Raw genomic sequence first — 18,808 nt, forward strand, 5'->3', positions numbered from 1 at the left:
TTAGCAATGGTATTGCTATCCTTGTCTATCATTCAACAAAGCGGATAGCGAATGTATCAAATCATAGTGTTGTGTATCAAGTTGAGATGATACTGTATCATATTGTGTTGATACTGTGTCATGTTGTGGTTGTTCTTGTTCTATAGTGAGGTCCACGTTATAATGGCAGTGTTTGATTAGCAATGGTATTGCTATCCTTGTCTATCATTCCACAAAGCAGATAGCGAATGTATCAAATCATAGTGTTGTGTATCAAGTTGAGATGATACTGTATCATATTGTGTTGATACTGTATCATGTTGTGGTTGTTCTTGTTCTATAGTGAGGTCCGCGTTATAATGGCAGTGTTTGATTAGCAATGGTATTGCTATACCTGTCTATCATTCAACAAAGCTGATAGCGCCACCTCTTTCTCGCTTTGCTCTGCTGCCAGTTCGTCTTTTAACAATGTAGAATTAATAATTAATTGATAGAATATTTTATTTCAATTATGTAAATTGATTATGAAATTATTCAAAAATATAATTGATTATTTTAAACGAGAATGAACAGTTGATATTACATCAATAAACCTGTATCAGCTACCATTGATATGTCCAAAGCTCCGCCAATTTATGTAGATGCATAACAATATAATTATTATCTTTAGTTAGTATATTACAAATTGCTTTCTCATATCATATACAGTTCAATAATTATTTTCTTAGTCTATATTATGTAAATTTATCTATAATTTTGCTGTATTGTAAGCTATTGTATATAAGTGTATAAGCCAGTATATATTGTAATCTACATAAATAAAGTACTCAATCAATCAATCAATCAATCTCACTATCTTTTACACTCTCTTCCTCCTCTCTCTGTGGTCCAATGTTTATCTAACTCTCTCCTTCTCTTACTCACATCATCTCTCTCTTTTATACACATATTATCTCTATAGTGAGGTCCACGTTTTAATGGCAGTTTTTGATTAGCAATGGTGTTGCTATCCTTGTCTATCATTCAACAAATCAGCGCTATCTCTTTCCCGCTTTGCTCTGTTGCCAGTTTGTCTTTCAATAATGTAGAATTAATATATTATTGACAAAATATTCATGAAAATTCATTATGAAATTATTAAAAAATATAATTTGTTGCTTGATAAAATAATATAATTGATTATTTTACACGAGAATGAACAGTTGATATCACATCAATAAACCTGTATCAGCTACCGTCTATAGAAGGCATTGACAGGACAGAGGATCGACATAGTTTTTTTCCTATCTTTCTCAACTGCCATTGAAACGTGGACCTCACTATAATCCAAATATGAGGCTACATAAGGTCTATATCTATTTTAAACAACCTTTATAATAATATATGAGTTTGTTTGTGACAGATATTGAATTTTAGTTGAATACTTTCCACCTCTTCTTTGCTCTCTCATAGCTTGGTCAATAAAAAATATTCACGATAAAATTGAATAAAACATGCATAAAATGGTGATGTTATTCTCGCTGGCTTCTGTAAATAAAGCTTCTTTTATCGCCTACAATAAAACGTGTTTTATGCCCATCCTGTAAAGTGAAAGTTTAAAGACATCTTAAAGTGAATTCAAGTGGATTTTACGAGATTGTTGAGAGGAAGAAGAAAAAGAAGGAGGAGGAGAAGGAGAAGGAGAAGGAGGAGGAGGAGAAGGAGAAGGAGAAGGAGAAGGAGGAGGAGGAGGTAGAGGAGGAGTAAGAGGGAGAAGAGGAAACGAGGAGGAGGCGGTTCTGGTGGGGAGGAGGAGGAAAAAGAGGAGAAGGAGGCAAAAGAGGAAGAGGAGAAAAAAGATTTGATTGATTGATTGAGTACTTTATTTATGTAGATTACAATATATACTGGGTTATACACTCATATACAATAGCTTACAATACAGCAAAATTATAGATGAATTTACATAATATAGACTAAGAAATAATTATTGAACTGTATATGATATGAAAAAGCAATTTGTAATATAATAACTATAGATAATAATTATATTGTTATGCATCTACATAAATTGGCGGAGCTTTGGACATATCAATGTCCATTCTTCGGAAAGAATATTAAAAATATCCTCCCCACTAACTCTCTACCAAAAGAGGAGGAGGAGAAAAAGGAGAAGGAAACGTATAAGAAGAAGGAGGACACATTTTTCACTGAATTTAAGTGGATTGTACGAGTGATGATTGAAATAAGTAGGAGCGTGAAGAGATGGATGAGGAAGAGGAGGGGTAAGTGGTGGTGGAGGTGTTTAAGGAGAAGCAAGGCAGGAGGAAGTAGAAGATGGAGAAGGGGGAGGAAGAGAAGAAGGAGAGGACGAAGGAGGAGTAGTAGAAGATGAAGGAGGAAGACGCATCAATCGAAAAAATAAAAGATTGATAGGTAAAAGATTAGGAAAAGAAGTCAAAAAGTCAAGAGTAAGAAAAAAAGAAGTTTCAAGAGAAAAATAAGGAGAAAAAGGAGTAAGGAAAACAGAAATAGAATATAAAGATGAGGAAGGATAGAGTAACAAATGTGGAGACAGCATGACCATGCAGCAGATTTAATTTTCTCCTATTTTCAGGTATAAACTGACTGATAACATATAGGCTATGTCTTAATAGCTGACTACTGAATGAATCAGCCAAAGTATTTCAGAGGAGAATGATTGGTTGATTTTTGGATGGAATGCGCATTGAATTGGGATAATATAATATTGTGTTGTATCTACACTAATCGGCCCACTAACAACTCATAACTCTACAGTATTGGACAAAGTATTGTGTGGAGAATGATTGGTTGATATTTGGATGGAATGCGCATTGAATTGGGATAATATAATATTGTGTTGTATCTACACTAATCGGCCCACTAACAACTCATAACTCTACAGTATTGGACAAAGTATTGTGTGGAGAATGATTGGTTGATATTTGGATGGAATGCGCATTGAATTGGGATAATATAATATTGTGTTGTATCTACACTAATCGGCCCACTAACAACTCATAACCCTACAGTATTGGACAAAGTATTGTGTGGAGAATGATTGGTTGATATTTGGATGGAATGCGCATTGAATTGGGATAATATAATATTGTGTTGTATCTACACTAATCGGCCCACTAACAACTCATAACCCTACAGTATTGGACAAAGTATTGTGTGGAGAATGATTGATTGATATTTGGATGAAATGTGATATTGAATTGGGATAATATATTATAGTTTTGTATCTACACTAGTAGTTCTGTGAACAGTGGACCTCACGCAGTTTTCTCATCCACAAGTATCTGATGTCACCTGCTCTAGTTGATTCAGTTGAATCATAATTTAATCTTAAAAACTGTTTCATTATTTCTCCAAGATCAAAAACTTATTTCACGTTTGTATTTGTTATTATCCAATATTATGATTAATGAGTAATCCACTTGTCAGCTGATTGATTATGAATAATTCTATATAAATGGAATGCACATTGAATTGGGATAATATAATATTATTGTTTAATATAAATTTGATAATATAATAAGTTTCATTCAAAATTTAGAATTTTTAAATACACTAGAGTCTCGATTAACCGAGTCTCGGTCAACCGAGGTTCCGTGTTAACCGAGCCTCAGATCGGCCAAGGTCATGGTCAGTTTGGCAGCTAAGAAGCGAAGCAGTTCGATTACACAAAGAACTGTCAAAGATTTTTTCAAACCTTTGTAACTTTTTAATACTTTAAAGTATGTACTACTATTATCTAGTTGTGTGGTTTTGAATATAGTTCATGTTGGTGTACATCACATGGTACGTATTTTTATTTGATTTCCTTAACCCCTTATTTAGATTAGGCCCTCCGTGTTAACCGAGTATTTGACTATCCGAGGTTGTAGCGGTCCCGATTAACTCGGTTAATCGGGACTCTAGTGTAATTAATAAGTTACTGTTCTAGATTTTTTTGATATTTTAGACTAAATATGATTTTGATTCAAAATTTGCTCGTTTATCTGATTATTGAAGAGCGTAAACTGTATTTTGAAAAGTGAAAGTGAACATTTTGATTTGGACAGTATAGTATAAATTGGAAATGGGACAGTTTTGGGCATGAGCCTGTTGTGCCTTTCCTCATGTTAAGTACTTGTACACAATGTGATAAATAAATAAATGAATAAATAAATAGTCTGATTGATCCAATCTATATAGTTATATCAGAGGTTATATGGAGGAATTCCTTTTCTATCCATATAATCCTTAAAATGCAAAATTTCAAAAAACCTTGTGTATACATCGACGCGCAGTTGAAAAAGGAATAGCCTATTCCTGCAAAATCTCATCGAATTCTATCAACGTGTTTGGCCATAATCGAGTTACATACAGACAGACAAAAGCAAATCGAGTTGAAACATAGACCTCACTACGTTCAGTCAATCAGCTAATCGGCCCAGTAACAGCTCATAACCCTTCAGCATTAGAGGAAGTACATTGAGAGAGAGAGAGGACGAAGAAGAAGAAGAAGAAGAAGAGAAGAAGAAGAAGAAGAAGGAGAAGAAGAAGAAGAAGAAGAAGAAGAAGAAGAAGAAGCAGGAGAAGAAAACCAAACGGAGGATAAACGCGATCGTATTGTGATTTGTAATAGGGTTTAGTCACTATTTGCAAAGTGCCCCAAGAATAGAAAATAGGTTTTGGGGTTAATAAGGGTGTGTCCCTTCTATCTCTTACCTCAGAAAGCTATTAAAGGGATTGCTTAGCTTAACAACACGAAAGGGCTTCGAAGCCAAGAAGCATTTGAATATAAACTATGGTGTGGTCCACGTTATAATGGCAGTATTTGATCAACTCTGGTGTTGCTATCATTGTCTATCATTCCACAAAGCAGATAGCGAATGTATCAAATCATAGTGTTGTGTATCAAGTTGAGATGATACTGTATCATATTGTGTTGATCCTGTATCATGTTGTGGTTGTTCTTGTTTTATAGTGAGGTCCACGTTATAATGGCAGTTTTTGATTAACATTGGTGTTGCTATCCTTGTCTATCATTCAACAAAGCATATAGCGAATGTATCAAATCATAGTGTTGTGTATCAAGTAGAGATGATACTGTATCATGTTGTGGTTGTTCATGTTCTATAATGAGGTCCACGTTATAATGAGAGTATTTGATCAACATTGGTGTTGCTATCCTTGTCTATCAATCCACAAAGCAGATAGCGAATGTATCAAATCATAGTGTTGTGTATCAAGTTGAGATGATACTGTATCATATTGTGTTGATACTGTATCATGTTGTGGTTGTTCTTGTTCTATAGTGAGGTCCACTTTATAATGACAGTAAGAAATTATGAAAACTACGATAAAAACTAGGAGCGATTTAGTAGTATATTAGTCATAGAAATCGTTATATAGAAATCGGCCATATTTTGTTTTTTGGGATATGGGCTCAAGTACACTCATCAATAAATTTTTCATTTCTCGACCGAATTTGACTTATGATGCATATATTCTGGACCGCCTTGACGAGCTTAGAAGAATGAAGTGTAGTACGATGAAATCTGAGCATTGTTTCAAAATTGTGATCCTCCCCACTAGGAAATACCAAAATGAAGTGCATCTAGCGGGTGTTTCTCATAGAACATGATCTCATGAACTTATGTCATTGTGCAAAATATCAATGTAAGGACAATGTAGTTAGGTGTTTTTCACAAAACAAGGAGCATTGTTGTCAGGTGTACCTGGAAATCTATTTGAGATAGAGCGCTCTCCCTGATCTCAGATTGTAGAACACAAAAATACGCCCAAAAGGATTTTGAATAATACATCTGAATGTTAACAATCGGATGATATTGTTGATGAAAAACTGAAATACATCAAAATTGATTTTTCCTTCAAATTTCACTCATTTTTGAAAAATTATAACTCAGTTCTCATTGGAGATAAAGAGTTCCGAATGATCTCATTTTATTCAGAATTTTATGATCTAAAAAAAAGCGGAAGCAAACTTTTCTGTCCGATTACGAGATTTGGCAGAAATAGCTGAAAACTGGAAAATGAGCCAAAAATACGAGGTTTTTGGGCAACCATGTATCTAGCACGTGGAAATTTTGCATGAAGAAATTGGTTCCGAACTTGTCTTATGTACCCAAATAATATATTAAAAAATCAGAACTACAATCAATATAAATTGCAAGCACACCCCCCTTTTTTTATGTCTATATTGACTGGACTATATTCCCAAAATTAAGTTTGTAGTAAATCAATTTTTGTTCAACCTTGGCTTATCAAGGTGACCTACTAACGGATGGAATGAATGATCATTTATCATCCTTTCAATGAAACAGAAAAAAATGACCAAGAAATTCCACCTGAAACCTCTGTCTGTCATGAAAGAATCATTTATTATTATTAATGATGGCCGAAATGTTTTTCGGTAGCAAGGTCGTTGGAATGATATTGTAGGAAATAGTGGAAGGAGAGGATCAATTGTAAATATATGATGATGGAAGGAAGAAGGATGAGGAGGAGCGAAAGAAGGAGGAGGATGAGGAGGTGGATATTGAGGGGAAGGAGGAGAAGGAGGAGCAAAAGGAGAAGATGAACGTGAAGGAGTAGGAGAAGGAGGAATATGAGAAGGAGGAGGAGGAGCGAGAGGAGAAGGAGGAGAAGGGGAAGTTGAAGAACAGGAGAAAGAGGAGAAAGGGGTGAAAAGGAGAAGGAGGAGTAGGAGAAGGATATCATCGCATATCTTCTTCCAATACTGTAGGGTTATGAGTTGTTAGTGGGCCGATTAGTGTAGATACAACACAATATTATATTATCCCAATTCAATGCGCATTCCATCCAAATATCAACCAATCATTATCCACACAATACTTTGTCCAATACTGTAGGGTTATGAGTTGTTAGTGGGCCGATTAGTGTAGATACAACACAATATTATATTATCCCAATTCAATGCGCATTCCATCAAATATCAACCAATCATTCTCCACACAATACTTTGTCCAATACTGTAGGGTTATGAGTTGTTAGTGGGCCGATTAGTGTAGATACAACACAATATTATATTATCCCAATTCAATGCGCATTCCATCCAAATATCAACCAATCATTCTCCACACAATACTTTGTCCAATACTGTAGGGTTATGAGTTGTTAGTGGGCCGATTAGTGTAGATACAACACAATATTATATTATCCCAATTCAATGCGCATTCCATCCAAATATCAACCATTCATTCTCCACACAATACTTTGTCCAATACTGTAGGGTTATGAGTTGTTAGTGGGCCGTTTAGTGTAGATACAACACAATATTATATTATCCCAATTCAATGCACACTCCATCCAAATATCAACCAATCATTTTCCACACAATACTTTGGTAAATTCATTCAATAGTCAGCTATATTATCAGTTATTATGGATTAGAATACAAACCAAATATAATAGGCCTTCCAATGTACGTAAATACATAAATGTAATAATCTTCCTTCATGAAAATATTATATAAGTCAGCATGATAATATTGTAGTCCACAACATTGTAGAAATATTATCCTCTTTCCATCCCTCTTTTTCTCTCCATCTCCCTCCTTATCCTTTTTTCTCGTCTTCTTCACCTTCTTCTCCAACTCCTCCCACACCACTAGTAATAGTATCATTTAAATCTTATAATAAATTTTTGTTCAATTGTGATAATATCATGATTTGAATCTAATGTATTAGACTTCAGTTCCTCTAATCTCAGTTTATTTTCCAGGGTACTAGTTGGAGCCCCAGAAGCTGAAACCCCCCGGCAACCAGGGGTCAGAAGAGGGGGAGCCGTCTACAGATGTGACATAAACAGAGATGACGCTTGCCAAGAGGTCGTTTTTGATCCCAATGGTGAGTTTATTTTGTATGTCTTTTGTAATTTTGAATGAAAAATACTAAGAAATTGTCAAAAACCACAGTTTTATTGATACTTAGAAATTTTGTAATTGGTATTTTAGCTGTGCTTTTAGAAAATTAAGTTTGTTTTTGTCCTGCAAAATTATTCCCATAATATGTGAGTGAATATTTCCTTTTTCAGCCATAATAATGTGAAATATTTCTTCCATGTTTGATTTGAAGCATCTAAATTTGAAAATCTACTTTGTGAAAATACTTGAGTGCTGAAAATGTAGTGAAGTGAACAACTACATGACTCAACCTATTTCGGACAATGTGTAACCTTATCTAAATTTGGGAGAGGAATAGCACAAGGTTACCTTAATTTTCCTCTCTCTATCATTTTGATAATGTAATTATTGTATCAATCAATAAAGATTATACCGGTGGAGCCCAGGACCCCATAAAAAAGTAATAATATAGAGAAAAGATAGCATAAGAAGATATGCTATGGTTTGAAGAATTCATTCAAAGTTTTGTATCAAATCATGGTGTTGTGTATCAAATCGAGATGATACTGTATCATATTTTGTTGACACTGTATCATTTAGAGTGATACCATAGAAAAAAGATAGCATAAGAAGATATGCCATGGTTTGTAGAATTCATTCAAAGTTTGCAAGTTTTGTATCAAATTACGGTGTTGTGTATCAAGTTGTGATGATACTGTATTTTGTTGTGTTGATACTGTATCATTTATAGTGATACCATAGAAAAAAGATAGCATAAGAAGATATGTCCTGGTTTATAGAATTCATTCAAAGTTTGCGAGTTTTGTATCAAACCAGGGTGTTGTGTATCAAGTTGAGATGATACTGAATCAAGTTGAGATATTATTGTATCATATTTTTTTTATACTGTATCATTCATATTGATACCATAGAAAAACGATAGTATAAGAAGATATGCCATGGTTTGTAGAATTCATTCAAAGTTTGCGAGTTTCGTATCAAATTATGGTGTTGCGGATCAAGTTGAGATGATACTAAATCAAGTTGAGATATTACTGTATCATATTTTGTTTATACTGTATCATTTATTTCGTTACCATAGAAAAAGTGAGCATAAGAAGATATGCCATAGTTTGTAGAATTCATTCAAAATTTGCAAGTTTTGTAACATATGTTGTGAATCAAGTTGAGATGATACTGTATCATTTATAATGATATCATAGGAAAAAGATAGCATAAGAAAATATGCCATGGTTTGAAGAATTCGAAGTTTTGTATCAAATCTTGGTGATGTGTATCAAGTTAAGATGATACTGTATCATATTGTGTTGACAAACACCTGAAGAAAAAAGGCTAAGAGAAACATATAGGTGGTGAGAGGAAAACAAAGAATGAAGCAAAATAAACAAAAGAGAAAGGTTGATGTAAGAATCAGTAGATGAAGAACGATCCTGACGAAATAAAATGAAAGAGAAAATACGAAAAAAGTGGAAGATGAACAATAATTACAAACAGAGAAACACAAGAACACTTGAAAGAACAAAATAACAGAAAAAAATAGGATTTAATATGAAGGTGTAGAATTGGTTAAAAACAAGGAATGAGGCGGAGAATAGAAAGAATTACAGATTTTTTTTTTTATTGTCAATACTATAGCTATCTAGTCTGGAGACTAATGAGCTAATTTTTTCCACCCTAATATACTACTTAAAAATGTTAACAGCGAATATCTCATTAGATATTCTTACTGATATTGATTGTTTAATTAATATGTTCACTTATGACTGCACTATAGAAGCTAGATTCACTCAATCACTGCTCTGCTCTTTCACTGGACACTAATTGAACAAGCACTACACTAGTTCATACGGACTTACAGATGGAAATAAAAACAAGAGAATTAATTACACGTTTATGAATAAGGTGTAGAATGGAATAAGAACAACGAATGAGGCGATAGAAAAGAGGGAATTACAAAGAAACCAAGAGAACACTTGACAACTTTACGAATAAGCTTTCGAATTAAAATGCGGTTTATCTTAATTTGAAATCAGAGCTCCTATAGTAAGGCTATAGTGAGGTCCACGTTATAATGGCAGTGTTTGATTAGCAATGGTATTGCTATCCTTGTCTATCATTCAACAAATCGGATAGCGATATCTCTTTCTCGCTTTGCCCTGTTGCCAGACCGTCTTTTAACAATGTGAAATTGATAATTAATTACCAAAATATTTCATCTCAATTATGAAGTTATTGAAAGATATAATTTCTTGCTTGATAAAATACTAGTAGTTCTGTGAACAGTAGACCTCGCGCTCAGTAGTTACATTGACCTGTTGTTATGTTTTCTCAAAAATTTATAAATAATTTATCTATTTCAAATGTCTAGAAAAAATCCTAAATAAACATAGAGCTTTCTGTCCTATCGTACCGTGACGTGTCGTCCCGGAATGTGAGTGTGAGCGCTGTTATCAGGTCTGGCTGCAACTGTCTACAACGTTCATGGAAAGATATATTTTCAATATGTTAGATGTTTTTGAACGGGTAGTATTTTAGTCCACTAGACAGCTGATTTATGATGAATAATTCTATAGTCTAATTTTTACTCTAATATTGGCGTATGAAGGAGGCTCCTTTTTCCTTTTATATTATCCTTGAAATGCAAAATTTCCAAAAACCTTGTATATACGTCGACGCGCAATTAAAAAAGGAACATACCTGTCAAATTTCATGAAAATCTGTTAACACGTTTCGCTGTAAATGCGCAACATATAAAAATTTAAACCTTCAAACATTAAAAGAAATTCCAAACTATCGACTTGAATCTTAGACCTCACTTCGCTCGGTCAATAATTTCTTGCTTGATAAAATATAATTGATTATTTAAAACGAGAATGAACCGGTTATATTACATCAATAAACCTGTATCAGCTACCGTCTGTAGAAGGCATTGACAAGACAGAGGATCGGCAACGTTGTTCTCCCATCTTTCTCCACTGCCATTATAACGTGGACCTCACTACAGGATCTCGTGCACATGACAGATGGCTTCTAGATAGAGTCGATAAATTTAATTCTGTTTCTATTTTTGCAATGCGAAACACAGGTGTTGGCAAATTGTTGTTAGTTAAATGATCTTGAAGTTTTGATAGCCTTATTATTTAGAAGTGGAAACACAAATTGGTATTCTGTTGAGATACACGCATTGTATAGTGAAGTCCACGTTATAATGGCGGTGGATAAAGATAAGAGAATAGTGATGTTGATTCTCTGCATCAATTAATTATATTTCTACACTGTTAAAAATATTATTGGCATCGTTGTGGACCTAGAAAAGGATAGTATCACCGGCTTTGTGGAATGATAGACAAGGATAGCAAAGTCAAAGTTAAACAAATACTGTCATTATAACGTGGACTTCACTATAGATGTATCACTGATTATTTTCTATGATACATACACGCATGCTCAGTGTTAGATTCTAGATTTTTTGTTTTCAGATTTCTCTCCTTTATTTTTTGTTCACTGTTTTCTATCTTCTGTATATTTTTCACCTTCTTTTTCTTCTTCTACTTTTTCTTCTTCTTCTACTCCTTCTCCCTCTTCTTCTTCTTCTTCTTCTTCTCCTTCTACTCCTTCTCCCTCTTCTTCTTATTCTCCATCTTCTTCTACTCCTACTCCTCCTCTTCTTCTTCTTCTTCTTCTTCTTCTTCTTCTTATTCTTCCTCTTCTTCTTTCTTCTTCTTCTTCTTCTTCTTCTTCTTCCTCTTCTTCTTCTTCATCTTCTTCTTCTTCTTCTTCCTCTTCTTCTTCTTCTTCTTCTTCTTCATCTCCTTCTTCTTCAGCTTCTTCTTCTAAGAAAAAGGGAAGAGAGGGAGGAGAAGAAAATAAGAAAGAGAAGTAAAAGTAGATTGAATGATTGATTGATTGAGTACTTTATTAATGTAGATTACAATATATACTGGCTTATACACTTATATACAATAGCTTACAATACAGCAACATTATAGATGAATTTACATAATATAGACTAAGAAAATAATTTTTGAACTGTATATGATATGAAAAAAAAGCAATTTGTAATAACTATAGATAATATTGTAATGCATGTACATAAATTGGCGGAGCTTTGGACATATCAATGTCCATTCTTCGGAAAGAATATTAAAAATATCCTCCATACTAACTCTCTACCAAAACGTTAATTTCGTTATATAAACTAAGGATTTATTTATTAATGGAATAATTGTAAAAGTTTTAATCAATATGAATATTAAAGAGAAAAAAAACAGAAAAGGAGGAGGAGGAGAAGAAGAAAAAAAGAAGAAAGAAATAGAAGAAGAAAAAATCGGAAAAAATCAATAAGAAGAAGTTGAAAGGTAGGTGAAGAAGAAGAAGAAGAAGACAAAGAAGAAGAAGAAAAAGAAGAAGAAGAAGAAAGGAGAAGAAGAAGGAGAAGAAGAAGGAGAAGAAGAAGAATAAGAAGAATAAAGCAACTCTAAAGTATGTAGTGAGCATCTAGATAAGGTGAATAAAACAGGCTCCAAGTGGTAGTTCTCCAACTACAGACACTTGACACTAGTTTGTCTCTTGACAGATTCTCTTCTTCTTCATCTTCTTCTTCTTCTCCTTCTTCTTCTTCTTCTCCTTCTTCTTCCCCACCATCCACTTCTTGAATTCTTCTTCTTATTCCACTTCTTCTTTATCTCCTTTTTCTTCCTCTCCTTATTTGTTTTCATCTCCAATCTAAACTGACCACTTGACAAGATTTCTCTTACCACTGTCAGATGCATTTCTCTCTCTCTCTCTCTCTCTTTCTCTCTCTATCACTCTCTTCCAGTACACTATTTGAATCCCAATTACAATCAGCTCAATGGCAGAATCTAACGGAAGCTGAGCTTTCTAAGAAACCAAAGATCGACGTTAGTCTGACAATATCTGATTAAACTTGATTTAAAGAGTAAACTAATTATTGTAGATTGATACAGTAAAAAGGAAATCATTGATGAATTAACAGTCCATCAATTAACTGTATAAATACTCAATGGAATACATAGATTGAACAGTGGATGGATTGTAAATGATAGAGAAATGAAAAATTTACTCAAATTGAAATCAACATTCTAAGCGATTTGTTTTTCTATGAATCTTCAGAATTGAATTCAAAATTTTTCAATTATATAAATATTGTAGGTCACTAATTTCATTCCATTTAGCATTATTTCATCTCAGGGTGAATTCAGTAATAAATTTACTAGGGTTTAATTTCGCGTTAAATACGTCAAAGTATTTATTATAGCTGGAATTAAATAGAGAGTGCATTTTTTTAATTTAATTTTATTTGGGATTTCCGTTAAATAATAATTATCTATTTATTATAGCCTTGAATAAGTGAACAACTGTACTATGATCTTCTTCTTCTTCTTGTTGTGCCTGTCCGTTTTGAACATGGGCGATCAACATGGCGATTTTCACTTTATCCACGGCAATACGAAATATTTTCATGCAGCTTTTTCCACACCAGGATCGAATGTTGTTTAGCCAAGAAATTATTCTTCTTCCTGGGCCCCTCTTTTCAATAGTATATTTCGCACCTAGAGCAGAAAATGAGATTTTTCCGGCTCGAAATCGGTTTTCAAGTCCGTTGTCAAAAACATGGTTTTTCGCGATTTTCTTGAAAATGGCTCCAACGATTTAGATCAAATTTATACCTAAAATAGTCATTGTTAAGCTCTATCAACTGCCAAAAGTCCCATATCTGTAAAAATTTCAGGAGCTCCGCCCCATCTAGGTAAAGTTTGATTTTAGATTTCACAATTTTCAGTTTCACATACAATTTAAACAAAAAATTCCAAATGGTGAAGATTGAGCATAAAAGTCTCAACAATTAATGTTCAGTAACATTTTCACCTAAAATTTGAAATAAGCTCAAAATTCGAGAAAATGTTATTATTTCAATTGCAACTGTTGATTCTATTAAATGATTCACTATGAAGAGATAGCAGACCTCGTGTGTCTCCAGCGTTAGTGTCCTGTCACCAGCTGGCTCAGATCTTTGCGTAGTAGAGTCGATGCGCGTGAACACTAACTTCAGGTGATAAATTTCCATAACGGCAAGGAAAGTTGTGTGAGTGCGCCACTCCAGATTTTTCATCTTTGTTTCTAGGGAGAAATTCTTGCTCTTGAAGATGGAGCCCATTCTATTGAAAGCTGATCTGGCCTTTCCCATTCTTGATTTTATTTCCTCAGTAATATCCCATTCTTCATATATTATGGTTCCCAGGTTGCTATACTTATTTACTCTTTCCACTAGTGCTTGATTGATATATAGGTAATCTCCATTTATGTTATTCTTGCTTATAATCATCAGTTTTGTACTATGATAATGGAACAATATAATAACTATAATGTAGCTGTACTAAAAAATAGAAAGGGTTGGAAAAAATTGAGACAATATGATAAATTATTAGTTGGAGTAGAATTTATAAAAATCTGGTGTGGCGCACTCAAACAACTTTCCTTGCCGTTAAGAAAATTGATCACCTGACGCTAGTGTTCCCGCGCATCTCAAGTCTACTTATTCAAAGATATGAGACAGCTGGTGATAGGTCAATAACGCTGGAAACACACGAGGTCATCTATCTCTTCGTAGTGAATGATTTAATAGAACCAACAGTTGCCAACAGTTTGCAATTTAATAATCACATTTTCTCGGATTCCAAGCTTATTTTCAATTCTAGGTGAAAATTTTACTGGACATTAATTGCAGAGATTTCCATGCTTAATATTTTCCACTTGAAATTCCTTGTTTAAATTGTATTTAAAGGCTGATAATTGAGAATCTAAAATCAAACTTTGCATAGTTGGGGCTGAGCTCCTGAATTTTTTTTCAGATATAGGACTTGTTGTAGTTGATAGAGCTTATCAATGACTATTCCAGGTATGGATCTGATCAAAATCGTTGGAGCCGTTTTCGAGAAAATCGCGAAAAAACCTGTTTTTTACAACATTTTCGCCATTTTAGCCGCCATCTTGGATTGCATTTGATCGAAATTGTTCGTGTCGGATCCTTATAGTGTAAGGACCTTACGTTCCAAATTTCAAGTCATTCTGATAACTGGGAGATGAGATATCGTGTACACAGACGCACATACACTCATACACACACACACACACACACACACACACACACACACACACACACACACACACACACACATACAGACCAATACCCAAAAACCACTTTTTCGGACTCAGGGGACCTTGAAACGTATAGAAATTTAGAAATTGGGGTACCTTAATTTTTTTCGGAAAGCAATACTTTCCTTACCTATGGTAATAGAGCAAGGAAAGTAAAAATGAGTATGCGAAATTTCAATTACAGTCTAACCTCTGTATAACGGAGTCGATTATCCCGAGAAAAAATTCGCTGCAGAGAGGTATTCGTTATTGAGAGGTTGCTCTGTCAAGAAAACTGCTACGATCTTATGGATCTTGTAATGTCGTATCACGGCCGTAAATGAATGAATATGACATAAAACATATCATCGCGAATGTAGGTAGGGTACCTATTAGGCCAATATTAATATGGAAATTTGAAAATTCATGCTGTTTAAAATAAAAAAAAAAAAATGTTTTTCTGAATATTTATAGAATGTATATATTTTATTTCATTTATTTGCAATACATATGAGACTGATGTAATAACATTGGTAGATAAAATAATAAGGTAGTCCTTGTGCTATTTTTCTTCCAAATTTATAGGTGACAAAGTCCAAGATGAGGTTAGAATTTCACGTGTACAATTTTCACAAAATTCCAGTCCAAAATAAACATGAAAACTATAAATTTTGAATTTAGATGGCTTGAATTAATAAATTGATTAGAAATATTCCACTCAATTACGACTTGTAACAAATAATATTCAGCTATTTAAGGAAATTTGGAACCATTGAAGAAACACAAACTTGTAAATACTAAAGCTGCAAATGGCTAAGTAAGTAAACTCACCAATTATTTCCAGAAAGCTTGGTTTGTACTATTAGTGGAGTTTAATCAAAGTACATATTATGTAGCAATATTTTTCTACTTCATTCACACTCATTGAAATGTGTTACAAAAGCAAGAATGGAAAAGTCCAGTCGTTCACCGGCCTGGTCTACAAATTACAACTTCTTGGAATTCAATTTCCAGTAACTTGCATTCAATTTCCGACATGTGTTTCAACCTCTATTAACTGGCTACCACCTTATCTTCTTTCTCCCTGAATTTCCATTATTTTTAGTCAATTGACCTTTCTGCTGAAACTAAACAATTTCTTGAAAATGACCGTCTGCTTCCTGTACACTCTACAAATTGTATGTTGGAGTCAAGTGAAAACTTTGTTGTTGAGAGGACCGAAATTCGTTGAATTGAGGTAAATAAGCAGCCAAAACTCTAAAATGTCATGGGACCAGGTAAAAATTCGTTGTGTAGAGGATTTCGTTTAGTGGAGGTTCGTTATAGAGAGGTTCGACTGTATTATACATGTGGCACAGTTGGTTGATTATTGCTGAAACACTAGGAGAGAGAAATAAGAGGGTGGAGAGGAAGAAGAAGAATAAGAAGAAGGGGGAGGATGAAAAGAAGGAGAAGAAGAAGAAGAAGAAGAAGAAGAAGAAGAAGAAGAGAAGAAGAAGGAGAAAGAAGTGTTGATAGCCAAATATGGTTAGAAAGGTCGCGACCTCTGCAAGCTTGCCTTATATACTAATGGATTATTTGTGTGTGTGTGTGTGTGTGTGGTATATAATGTTGAGAACCCCCAACGTTAAGAGGTTAAACAGCTTCTGATTGATGACTGCAAAGTGATAGAAGACAGAAAATAAGGGGAAGGTTAGGAGGAAAAGAGGAAGAAGAAATGGAGAATAGAGGAGAGAGATCGAGATGTGATGGAGAATGGTGGAGAGAGGAGGAGAAGGATAGGATGATAAAGATATTGATGATAGAGAAGAGAGAAGGAGAAGGAAAGGATGGGAAAGAGATGGAGAATAGATGAAGAAGGATGAAAGGTAATGGAGAAGTGAGATGGAGAAGGATAAAATGGAAAATATATGGAGAATAGAGAAGAGAGATGGAGAAGTATAAAATGGAAAAGATATGGAGAATAGAGGAGAGAGAAGGAGAATGATAGGAGGAAAACGAGATGGAGAATAGAGGAGAGTGATGAAGAAGGATAGATGGGAAAAGAGATAGAGGATAGAGAGGAGAGTGATGGAGAAGGATAAAAGGGAAAAGAGATGGAGAATAGAAGAGAGATGGAGAAGGATAAAATGGAAAAGAGATGGAGAATAGAAAAGAGAGAAGAGAGAAGGAAAAGGATAAGAAGTTGAATTCTTCATAAGAAATAAAACATAGAAGTAATTAATGAGATAGAATTTTGGTAGTGCTTGAAAGAAAAATGGAATAGAAATGGAAAAAGAATAGAAAAAAGGATGGAGAAACAGAAAAAGAGAGATTGATTGAGTACTTTATTTATGTAGTTTACAATATATACTGGCTTATACACTTATATACAATAGCTTACAATACAGCAACATTATAGATGAATTTACATAATATAGACTAAGAAAATAATTATTGAACTGTATATGATATGAAAAAGCAATTAGTAATATAATAACTATAGATAATAATGATATTGTTATGCATGTACATAAATTGGCGGAGCTTTGGACATATCAATGTCCATTCTTCGGAAACAATATTAAAAATATCCTCCCCACTAACTCTCTACCAAAAGTGAAGAAGATAAACGAAGGATAAGTAAAGGAGTGGGGAAGAGTTAGATTGGATTAAATTGATTCCTTCATTCCTGATAATAAATTAGAGTTATAATATATTAATATCGGGGCACCGAGCTTAGCTCGTTATATTTATTCATTGATAAACATAACACAATTCTCTAAAATGATCGTGTTTATATTTCACAGCTGGCTATACGTCATCTAATGAGTTTCTAGGATGCGATATTTTGATTTTTCACATACTCACTTTTTTCTATCCACAGCTGTTTCAGCCAAGGATGAATTATCCTTCTAATGTCGTTCAGCGAGTTTTCCCAAGGATGAGACCTAGTGCAATCGAATCTTTAAATCATAAACCTACTATGTTTCCAAATTTCGTGAAAATCGTTAGAGCCGTTTTCGAGACCCGTTGGACATAAATAACCAGATATAGAAATAGCCAGATATAAAAATAACCAAATATATAAAAATACAGAAATTGCTTGCTTAATATAATAGAATTACTTATACACTCATTATTTCCAATTAATGAGAGTATATCTAATTATTTTAAGCTTGTAAAGTATGAAAAATGATTAATTGCATTTAAAATTGAATGTATTCGTATATCCTTATTATAATGTAACTCCATAAATCGGCAGTGTATTAATATATAATGTTGTCCACTGTCTGAAATGGATTTTGAATTATCTTCCCCATCAACACACGACCGGAGAAGTAATAGGAGAAGAAGAAGGAGAAAAAGGAGAGAGAAGAATGTTGAGGATCAGGAGAAAAGGAGAAATAATGAGACAGAAGCATGAGAAGAATCAGGAGAAAGAGTAGAAGAAGGAGAAGGAGGAGGAGAGGAAGGATAAGGAGGATCGGAAGGAAGAGGAGAAAAATTAGAAAGAGTAGAAGAGAAGATAAAAGATGGAAATGTGGAAAGTGGAGTCAATGTAGGAGATGTGATGAAGATTATGAATGATTCATTTTCATTTATTTTCATTTTATTTATTGTATAAAATACTATAATCATAATAAAATTATGACATTGGAGGAAAAACTAGGCTGAGCCTGTACTATTTCTCTCCAAAAATTTTGATAAAATGTTAATGTTGTCCAAAAGATAAGGTTATATGATCACACACTGCTTCGTTACTTGATTTTCGGTCCAAGAATGATGATT

At 33.8% G+C, this 18,808-nt stretch overlaps 1 protein-coding gene across 1 annotated transcript in view; it reads left to right on the forward strand.

Annotated features, from left to right (window-relative positions):
- LOC111061265 (integrin alpha-PS2) overlaps positions 1 to 18,808 on the forward strand; it is a gene marked incomplete in the record, with an annotated part of 223,220 nt that overhangs the window by 67,194 nt on the left and 137,218 nt on the right. Inside the window, 1 exon segment of the mRNA XM_039441193.1 lies at positions 7,738 to 7,862. Coding sequence (XP_039297127.1) covers positions 7,738 to 7,862 — 125 coding nt within the window.

Source organism: Nilaparvata lugens, chromosome 14, assembly GCF_014356525.2.
Source record: "Nilaparvata lugens isolate BPH chromosome 14, ASM1435652v1, whole genome shotgun sequence".
Classification (NCBI taxonomy): domain Eukaryota; kingdom Metazoa; phylum Arthropoda; class Insecta; order Hemiptera; family Delphacidae; genus Nilaparvata; species Nilaparvata lugens.